Here is an 11,279-nt window from a genome sequence, read left to right on the forward strand (position 1 = left end):
TTTTCTAAAAATAAAAAAAGATATATAAATTAAATTTGTTAAGAATAAAAAAGATAAATATGAAGGGGGTGTTCTAAAAATGAAATAATTATATTAATTAATTGGTAAATTAAGAAAATGATTCATCAATTTAAGAACACTAATTAACCATTATCCACCAATAGAAGACATTACATCTATAATGGCTTGTCTGTGTTCTTAGACAAGGGAAAAATGCTTACTTGGACTTAGATTGTCATTATTTGTATTTAGCTAAACTTTTATTTAAATAACAATTTACTTTAATCTACCTAATTACAATGTTTATAAAAAAAGACAAAATTAATCCACTCAAATTATTAACTTTCAATCCAGAGTTTTTTTTTTTTTTTTAAAAAAAATCATACTAACATAACAAACTATGATGAACATGTTAAGAAAATTATTAATAATATATTTTTTTTAAATAAACTAAATATATATATATATGCTTTAAATGTGAAATATATACTTGCTCTCTCTTCATTGGTATCGATCTCAGTAAAAAGTGTAACTTACAATAACTACTTCATATACCCTTAGCCAATCACATTGCAGCCGCCACAACAGCTTGCCAACAACTTAACAACAGCTCTCCCTCCCCCTCTCTCCTTTCTTAAGCTACTGAATAAATATATTTTTACTTTATAGTGTAAAATGTGGAGAGAGTTAAATTAGATCACCTGTATTTCATTTTAGAAAATTATTAAAAATTTTAGTTTATTAATACTTTCTAAAATTGAGAGATGATATTCAAATAAATTAAATAAAATCATGAAATTTATTTTTGTTCATAAAATATTATTTTTAATAATAAATATTATTTTCTTAATGTTAAATATTGAAATTATTTACTATTTTTATGCTTATATTCTTCTAGAGTTTTTAAGTGATGTCATATATAATAAAATCTCAAGTATTCCAAAAGCATGACGTATTGAAGTAATCCCTTCCCTTGTGTCGTATATGCACAAGGAACCCATTATAATAACTGCAAGTAAGTAAATAGAAACAAGAGCATTCTACGTATAATGCCATGGCTAATTTAACTTCAAGGTCCTATTTTCAATTGTGGGTTATCGCTGCATTTCTTCTCTTCCAAAATACCAGCACAAGTCATCTACCCTCTCCAGAGAATCATGCTCCTTTATTCATTTTTGGAGACTCTCTATTTGATACTGGAAATAATAACAATCCCACAAGTTCAGCTTGCTACTGGCCCTACGGTGAAACATTCTTCAAGCATCCTACTGGGAGAGCTTCTGATGGTCGATTGATTCCAGATTTTATCGGTATGGAACTTATATTTTTCTCTAATTGTAGGTTTATATATACATTGTATATGATTCCCGACCAAAAAAAATATTATATATTGCAGCTGAATATGCCAAGTTACCGTTCCCTCTACCATATCGTCAGACCAGAAATCGTCAACTGAGGTATGGAGTGAACTTTGCATCAGGAGGAGCTGAAGTTCTGGGTGTAAATCCTGATAAAATTGTATGTGATCTTCCTCTTGTCATTCATACTTTGCATCTTTTTGTGGTTTGGTCGTCGGAGAGGATTGAGTTGATTTAATATCTTTACTTTCAAAAATAGATAATACACCTTAAAGGTCAGCTTAGTAATTTCAAGAATGTGAAGAAACGGCTAAGGCATAAATTAGGTGATTCAGAGACCGAGGCATTGTTGTCCAAAGCCATTTACTTATTCAGCTTTGGAACCAATGACTATGCGAAAGTCACCGACGATTTCAGTGTACTGCATTACTACTCTAGCGAAGAGTACGTAGGGATGGTCGTCGGCAACTTCACGACTGGGCTCAAAGTACGTACACATATGATCACTTGCTAGTATATATATATCCCATGTTCATCTACAGTGTGGTGTTTCAGGAAATATATAAGAATGGAGGAAGGAAATTCGCATTTGTAAGCTTGGGGGCTGTGGGTTGTCTACCCAACATGAGAGCAAAGAATTCATCAGGTGGCTGCATGGAACAGGTTACTGTTCTGGTGAAACTGCACAATAAGGAATTTTCCTATGTGCTTATGAAGCTACAGAAACAGCTACAAGGATTTAAATATTCAAACTTTGATTTTTACAACTCTTTAAGTAGAAGGATAAAGCACCCTTCAAAATATGGTATATATTATCAGAATGCAGTTTTTTATTTTTTCTTTTTCTCTCTTTATCTGAGGCCAGAATTGTGAGATCTCTTCTCTGATTTGCATTGTGAAGGTTTCAAGGAAGCGAAAACAGCATGTTGTGGCACAGGGCCGTTCAGAGGAATCACAAGCTGTGGAGGTGTAGGAACGCCGATCAAAGAGTTTGAAGTGTGTGATGATCCGAGTGAATATTTGTTCTTTGATTCCCATCCATCGGAGAAGGCCAATCATCAGTTTTCGAAGCTCATGTGGAGAGGAAGTGTTGATGTGACAAGGCCTTACAATCTTAAACAACTCTTTCAACTCTAGCCCAAGTATCAATCCTTAAGAGCCAAGTGTTTTCATAAGTATAAATTATAATAAAAGAGGATGAAAAATGCAAGGGAAAAATAGATGCCGTTGCTTAATTCCTCAATTTCAATATCTATTTGGTGTTACAATGTGAAATAGATATCCAATGCTTCTGTTTTATTAATGATATTATTTGTGAAAAATTTAGTATAAAGACCTCCAACTAAGACCAAGCCAATAGGCCTCTCTCATTCACCTGACTAAGAGGTCTTGTGCTTAGAGAAAAAACCTAGATCAGTCCAAAACAGATAAGAAGCAGCAGCAAGAATGGCAGAGCTGAAAACAGAACAACCAACTAATAAACATAACATATTAGCAAAGATGGATTACAGGTGTTTTTTAATAAAATTTAAGATATTTCAAAAAATTTATATCTCATACAAATTAGATAAATGAGTTCTAATTATTGAACTTATAAAAAAAATGGAGAAAATGCGCGCTTACGCCCATAAATTAGATCAAAAATTTAATTTCAGTTTAAAATCATTGGTTTGTCAAGGTGAAAATAATTTAACTAATTTATATGATTTTCTAAAATATATAGTTGTTGCAACTATTATTTTCATTAAATTTTTCTCAATACTTTCAATAACTCTATTTTGTAATTATAAATAGGTCTTATTTTCACAAATTTATACACATTCATCTTTTTTATTGCTCTTTGCTCCTCTTTCTCTACTCTTTCTATTGGGTTACACTTATTACCCTGCTGTTCTACTCCTAAAAATTATATTCTATAAGAACTTGTTCAATCTTGAAAGTTATCAAATATAAAGGTGTTTCATCAGAAATGTGTTAACTTTTATTTATCTAAAGAGTCTAATATGATGAAATGTTAAAGTGCTTTGTCAGAGAGGTATTGACTTTTATTTATTTGAAGAGTTTAATCGGATGAAAATTAAAAAGGAGATTAATTAATTATAAATACATTCAAAGGAACCAACTAATTTCTGTAGGAAAATTGACTGCCTAGCCAATGAGTTTCATAAGTATCAAAAGCACTTGCTCCTTTAAAGCAAAATTTGACGCCGTAAGTGGATTCTGCACTCTCGTTGAGGGCTGGCTTCACCTCTTCAGCTGTGCTGTCTTCTTCTTCATTTTTATTTATTTATATTAATTTTATGATGTGATAACAATTAAACTACCCAATTTTTTTTTATTAGCTTATTAACTAATTTGACTTCTTTTGGTAGAAAACAAAGAACCTTAATTAACACTACTATAATTGCTGAGGAAAATATTGTATTTAATTAATAAAACTAATTATACAGACTAATTTAGCCCTTCATAATACAGTACAAGCAAATCTAGTATGATGAAGGCAATTTTAAATTTACAAAAATAAAATAAAATAGAAGTTTTTGCTTTTTTTGAAAATCCAGGCAGTTTTACAGTTGCAAAAAAAAAAAAAAAAAAAAAAACATTTTGATAAATTGGAGAGTATGCATCCATGAAAATGGCAGAAAATGAGGGAAGTCTGAAGAAAAACAAAACAGGACAAATACCCAGCTCTCTCCAAACAGGCCCAAGGTTTCTTATAGGATTCTTGTTGTTAATTGGAAAAAAAGATCTTTACTTTATTGGGCCTATATATTTTTTAATTATTTTTTAAAAAAGAAAATATTAAAGGAAAATATGATTTTGAGTTCTAATTAAACTTTATGAGGCCGGCCCATGCAAGAACCACTGATTGTGCAGTATTTGTTTGCATATATACTAGCAAATAAACAGAGAAAAATCTTAAAAATATAAAAACAACCCTCGAGTGTTTGGATTTGAAATATGAACCTCTGTGCTCAAGTGTTTACAACATGTCTTCCTTAACTGTGGCTTTGGAGCCTACTGAGGACGGCATTGGAGGAATACTTTGTAGATTACTAAAAACATTATCTGGATCAATAATTGTCTTAGCTCTTACCAGCCTATCAAAATTTTTCAAGAAGTATTTTTCACCCCAAACCCTAGCTGCCTCCACAGCATCCCGAGATGGGACCCTCATTTTAAGCATCTTCATTACTCCAAGGTCAAAGTCCATGTAGTTGATGTAAGCAGCCCTTGGACCCCATGACGCAAATGGTGTCATTGAATTATAAAATTCTCTTACCCAATCTATGTACTCTTTGCTTTTGTTGTTATCCTTCTCTTTCCATTCAACCATGTACTGAATTGCGAAGAGGTTACCTTTTCTGTGAGGAAAGGCTATGGCTTCACCGCTTATTTTGTCCATCATCCCACCATATGGGTCTAATATAACATACCCTTTTGGCTCCTTTTCAAGAATATCAAGGGCACCATTTATACCAGCTAGAGAAATTTCCCTCTTCACATAATCTGATTTTGCCTTGAAGTATTGCTTCCCCTGCAAATATCGGTTTTTCAAGTCGGAGACTGAGCTTCCTTTGCTTAGGCCTGAGAAGAATAGAATGGATTCAATCCAGCTCATTTCTTTGCAATCTTCCTCCAGGATACCCAGTTCAGGGAAGATCTTGTTCAGGATAGCCATGGCTTCATTTCTTGGACCTAAGAAGAATCCTTTAAATGTAGCTGATATTCCTGGAGTTTTAGTTTCTGGCAAACCGGCACCCACAAAACATGACACGTAAAAGTCACCATCCAATCTCGGCGCAACGTATTGCCATTTGTTTATTAACTTAGCAACATGAGTTTTAGTGCCAGGTCTAGAGACTGTAAAACAAGTCACTACTTGCGGCACCTTCAGCAACTTTATTTTCCAAGCGTAAACGATCCCCCAGACGCCTCCTCCACCACCTCTTATGGCCCAAAACACGTCCTCTCCCATGGCTTTTCGGTCCAACAACCGCCCTCTGGCATCAACAAGAAGTGCGTCAACCACGTTATCAGCTGCAAGTCCATATTTTCTTGACAATAATCCAAACCCACCTCCCCCAATGTGACCGCCAACTCCAACGGTTGGGCATGAACCTGCTGAGAACCCATGAACGCTGCTTGCCTCAGCAATCGCTGAATATGTCTCACCAAGCGTTGCACCACCTTCCACAAATGCTACTTCACCTTCCAATTCCACTGAAACCTTGTTCAAATTCATCATGTCTATAATTATAAAAGGAGCTCCATCGCTGGCTACAGATGAAGTCCCTTCGTAGCTGTGGCCACCACATCTTACCCTAATTTCCAACAACCCTTCCCTACAACACGTCACAGTCTTCACTAGCTGGTCCACACTTTCTGGCTGGACGATGGCCAATGGCTTAGGAATCGTGGGTTCTGCAAAGCGAAGATTTTGAATTGAAAATTCAAGGAGATTAAAGTAAGCTGTGGAGTCATTTTCTGTACTAGGAAAGAAGGTGAAGTTGGTTATGTGATTATAAGATAAGCAAGAAGTTAACTGGTCATGAAGAGCACATAGAGGAGGGGCAAGAAGAAAAAAAATGAAGATGAATAGAAAAGAAGGAATTGCAGGAAGGAAGTTAACCATGGTTGAAGACGAAGGCTTTGAGAAGATTGGAGAGGAGAACAAAAGGGTTATATTGAAGAAAGGGGAATCGTGTGAATCGTAGAAGACAAAAAGATGGAGAAATCAAGGTTGGAGGAGAGAACATAAAAATTGGCCGGCCATTTTTAATATTTGCTAGCTTAGGTAAGTGGAACTTCTCTTTCCTGTTTCCAAAAAAGACGTTGTCCAAAAACTAAACTACACAACAAGTGACTAGTAAACCTTAGTGTTATGAAAACGCCATGTGAGAACACCAATTGAAAGAACCTGCAAGACGTAACTATATATACAAAGATAACATGATTGCCGATGCCAAATTCGTGAGAAATTATATAATTCCTCACAGTACCATGTAGATTTTTTAGTTGGCACGACAATTCATTTGTTTTTTTTTTATTTTTTAAATCTTTTTATTTTTTATTTTTTTATTTTTATGATATTCAACAATTAATTGGAATCTAAAATCAGCCCCAAATTGATGGGGCTGTGAAGGGATTGGTGGCGACCATTGGCCCCTAAAATTTCTCATATTCAATTCCTTTCCTTTTATGTACTTATTAAGTAATTATAGAAATATTCGGATAAGTTTATTTAGTTGCTTCCAATATCCATAATTTCCTTATAATTTTTATTTCATAGCTTTAATATTAGTTTCCTATTATTATAATTTTTCCTATTAAATCAAAATATTACTATAACTACTTCTAATAAATCTAGAATCATCTAGTGTAGCTCTATCAAAATAATTATTCAATTATTTAAATTAATACTAATTATTTACTAAACATGCTTATTTTAAATTTCTACTTATCTCCACTGTCATGAAAACTATTTTGTTTTTCAGGGAAGAAAATCTTGCTATTGGTTTCTAAAATATTTTTCAAATACTTGTCATCATCCTATTGGAAAATCTAAATATTTATTAAATTATTTTTTAAATCATTATCTTGATTCTAATATTTAAACTATCATATTATATTATTTTTAGCAAAATACACTTGTTTATATTTCTGTTTATAATTGTCCCAAATATTATCGACTTTCTTTTCTATTTTAATTGTACTAAAAATTATTATATATTGAATTATATAATTGATATATTTATAAATTATATATTGTAATATTATAGATGAATTATAGAATATATTTTATTATTTTTATTTTAAATGTGATAGATTATAATTTTCTAAAAATTAAATAGAACATAAAATTTATTAGTAGTAATTATTTTATTTTTAATCAATTTTTATAAAAAAATCATTTAAAATGAAAAAGAATTTTATTTTATTTTTAAAAAATATGTAATGTTACATAACATATTAAAATTATTATTTTAATGTTCAGTTTTATAAGGTGAAAGGAATTTTTTTTAATTAAGTTAACATAAATCAATCGAAAAGGAAAAAACATTTTTTTTGTTTATTTTGAAAAATATGTTTAATATTACTTCTCATATTAAAATTATTATTTTAATTTTTCAGTTTTATAAAGTGAAAAGAATTTTTTATAATTTACTTGATTTTTAAATTAATTTGAATACATATCAATTTAAAATGAAAAAAACATTTTTTTAGTTTATTTTGAAAAATATATTTAATATTACATCACATATTAAAAATTATTATTTTAATTTTTCTATTTTATAAGGTGAAACTACCTCTTTTTTATTTTAATTGAATTATAATGAACTAAAAAATTAATTTTAAGAATTTAAGTACAAAAAGGTTAAAAGATTTTAGATTTATATAAATTTTATAAATAATTTAAATAATAAATATTTAAAATCAATTAATTAAATTTAGTTTTTATTTTAATAATATAAAAATATAATGGGTATTTTAAATAGCACCTTATTGCCTTTCATATGCAAATTATAAACTATAAAAAATAGGTCAAATCAAAGGTTAAAAAATATAATTGAAAATATATTAAGTTTGATTATTATTTTTTTAGAATTTTATCATTTTTTTATTGAAAAAATAAGAATTTGTCACTATTAATTAATTTAATTTCAAAATGAATTGATCAATTCTTGTATAGACGTCAACTTTTTAATAAATTTCACAATCTTTTAATTTTTGTATAGAAGTCAATTTTTTTAATAAATCTTTTGTATGGAAGTTTAATTTAAATATCACTAAAAAATTTTAATTTATATAATCACTAAAATTAAAAATTTTAAAGTTATATATTTTAAAATTAATATAATAAAAATTATAATTATAAATGACTTAAATAATTAAAGACACCTTTTAGCAGTCCCATCATTTCTTTCCTTTTATAATATATTAATTATAAATGATAATTATTTTTATAAATTGTAAAATAACATTGCAAATCAAGCAATGAAATAATTATATTAATTAAAAATATAAATTTATAGTTAATTTATTAATTTTATAAATAAAAAATAGAATTATATTGTTCAATTTATCCAATAACTATGACAAATGACTTTAAAAATATTTTTTTTTATTTTTTTTAGTTAAATTTCTCAGAAAAATATATCAAAACTTTTAAATATATGGTGTCTTGTTTTCAATATTTTTTTATATTTTTATTAATAAAATAAAATAACAAATTTTAAAAAATAATTTATAATTTTAAAATTTTTTTATAGAATTACATTTTGTTATTGTAATAATGCTAAATTATCAAAGATTTATATCAAAATAAATCATAAGTTAATGAGTAATTAAATCATAAGTTATCATTAAGTTAAAGATGTAATAAGTTAATATGCAGTTCTACTCATAAAAAGAAAAATTTAAATAGTATAACGCTTGATTTTTTATTAAAATTCGTCATCTTTTAAATAGATCGAGTATTTATGAAAAATTACTATTAATGGATATAATCTAATCAATCTCCACTATACTTATAAATATGAGATTTTCTATTTATTAACCAATACTAATAGAATTTATAAATATTTAATAATTAATTTTATTTTTTTATAATATAAAAATAAATGTGCACCAATATCAAAATACACATTCTTATATATATTTTTAAATTTAAAATAATATATTATATTCGTATATTTTACTAATTTATTGATTTAAATGATGGAGTGATTGTTTATAAATATCGACCACCTCATATGTTTTTAATTGATTCAGCATAGTATAAAAAGTTTTAATATTTTCTCTCTCCTTTTCACTTTTTTAAATATTATAGATATAAAATTAAAATTATAAATAGATAGATCATTTATTTCTTTAATACTTTTATAAATGTGTTATTAATCTTACAAAAATTTATAACTCTACACAATTTATTAAAAACTCAAGTAAACAATTTTTTATTTTGCATAACATTATACTAAATATAAATTTTTTGAAGATAAAAAATCAATACTAACTAAATGTGAAATAATTTAAATATTATTGCGTAATTTTATATTCAACTTAACACAGGAATCAGCTTCTTAGGATTTCAACTTGATCCATTACAAATTAGCTCTCCAACGTCTGTCCAAAATGCTATTCAACGACCCACAATTAATATTGACACTGAAAGGTGACATGACAACACTCTATCACAGCTTACATTTATGATATCAAAATCATTAACGCCACAGATAGAATAGAAAAATCTTGTCTGAATGTGAAAGACAAATTAATAACAACTCGAGAATCACTGCTTCTGTTTTTATTATCAAGTATAAGGTAATCATTTGTTTTTTTATAATAATTTTATTAAAATATATTATTATATATAATAAAAAATAAATTTTAAATTAATTTAATAATTTTATAACTACTATTAAAATATTATCCCTCAAACTTTAAAATATATCCGACGGTTGGATCAGCATGCAAAGAGCTTCATGAGGAAGATGTACAGTAGAGATATATAGAACCGGCTGAACACTAAAATCCAAGGCCTGCCTATGAACATTTATTAATTGCTTTGTTTTTTTTGTCTTCATGCCAATACAAGACTTTTACTATTTCTTATAGTATATATATATTTTATGGGAAAGTCTAATTTAAATTCGGCAATATTGGAATTAAAAGAACGATACATTTAATAGAAAAATTAAATAATTTAATTTTATAAAATGTAGATATCGAAACTAGAGATGACTAATTTGAAATTGTTCCCTGTTTTTTTTTTTTTTTTCTTTTGTAGGAATTTAGAGCTTAGAAGCAAGAAAATTGCATTTCAAAATGCTGCAGGGGCTTTGGGTTGCCGACCAGTAATGGAAGCAATGAATCCTGAACTGGGCAGTGCTGCGTTAAAGGATCATTGGCTTAGAAAGGTTTCAGCCTCATACTACTGAACAGGCCCACAGCCAATTAGCTGAGCTCAGCCTTTCAATATGAACCAGCTATTTGAACATTATAACAAACAGCCTTTCAAAGGACCATTAGATATACCATCTACCCCTTTTTCTTAAATTAATTATTTACTTGAAATAATAAAAGCAATTTAAAATAGTAGTTTTCCTATTTAATTATATCGTTTACATAATTAAATGATCAAATTTTAAATTAAATATTTCTTTTTTTGTATCAATCTTAAAATCTCATAATAAATCTAAAGATCAATTGGTGTTATTAATTTCGTAACCTCCTAAAACAGAAACAGCAAAAGAATCCCTAATTGTATGAATATCCAATATCTATTTGATGATAAAGACAAGAAGGAAGGTAGTTGAAATTTTTCCATTAACATTTTATGTAGAAAAAATAAAAAATAAAAAATAAAGTTCACATGCATATATATTTAGAGTTAATTAATTATATTTAATATAATTTGTAGTCCGGAGCATAATTTAATTTTAATATAGTGGACTAAAAGTACTTGGGATTAAAATTAAAATTATATATTTTATATACATATATAAATTTAATTATAACTTATAGTTTCAACTTATAATCTAATTCCATCACTAACCCATATGAGCATGTGAGCTTGAATTGCAAAAAGAAAAACAAAACTCTTAACTATAATCTAAATTTGAGAGTTCCCGTTGATAGTATAAATTTTTTATTATTATTTAAATAAAAAAAAAAAGGATAAAGTCATGAGATAGGAAGAGTGAAAACAACTAGATAACTGAAAGTAGCTTTTGGGCAAACAAATATTGAAATTGGTTGGCAAGTATTGAAAGCAAAATGTAAACCACAAAAAAAAGAAGAAAAAGGTTGAAAGTAGATAAACAATGAAGTGAAGGTGTTATTGATAAGGGCTATAATTTGAAGTGATGCAAAATTCCAGAATTGAAAGATGAAGTTAGTTTGGCATGTGTGCACATG

At 28.1% G+C, this 11,279-nt stretch overlaps 2 protein-coding genes across 2 annotated transcripts; one reads left to right on the plus strand and one right to left on the minus strand.

The window, feature by feature from the left end:
• Nucleotides 1-1,013: 1,013 nt before the first annotated feature.
• LOC110626651 (GDSL esterase/lipase 2) lies at nucleotides 1,014-2,614 on the plus strand. The gene is made up of 5 exons (XM_021772689.2): nucleotides 1,014-1,310; nucleotides 1,397-1,518; nucleotides 1,618-1,845; nucleotides 1,914-2,163; nucleotides 2,260-2,614. Exons 1-5 carry the CDS (start codon nucleotides 1,055-1,057, stop codon nucleotides 2,493-2,495), a joined length of 1,092 nt encoding a protein of 363 aa, XP_021628381.1. The 5' UTR covers nucleotides 1,014-1,054; the 3' UTR covers nucleotides 2,496-2,614.
• A 1,439-nt stretch (nucleotides 2,615-4,053) lies between these two features.
• On the minus strand, nucleotides 4,054-6,347 carry LOC110627137 (reticuline oxidase). Its single transcript, XM_021773384.2, has one exon. It carries the CDS (start codon nucleotides 5,992-5,994, stop codon nucleotides 4,342-4,344), a length of 1,653 nt encoding a protein of 550 aa, XP_021629076.1. The 5' UTR covers nucleotides 5,995-6,347; the 3' UTR covers nucleotides 4,054-4,341.
• Between the last annotated feature and the right edge of the window lie 4,932 nt (nucleotides 6,348-11,279).

Source organism: Manihot esculenta, chromosome 11 (assembly GCF_001659605.2).
Source record: "Manihot esculenta cultivar AM560-2 chromosome 11, M.esculenta_v8, whole genome shotgun sequence".
NCBI classification, from domain to species: domain Eukaryota; kingdom Viridiplantae; phylum Streptophyta; class Magnoliopsida; order Malpighiales; family Euphorbiaceae; genus Manihot; species Manihot esculenta.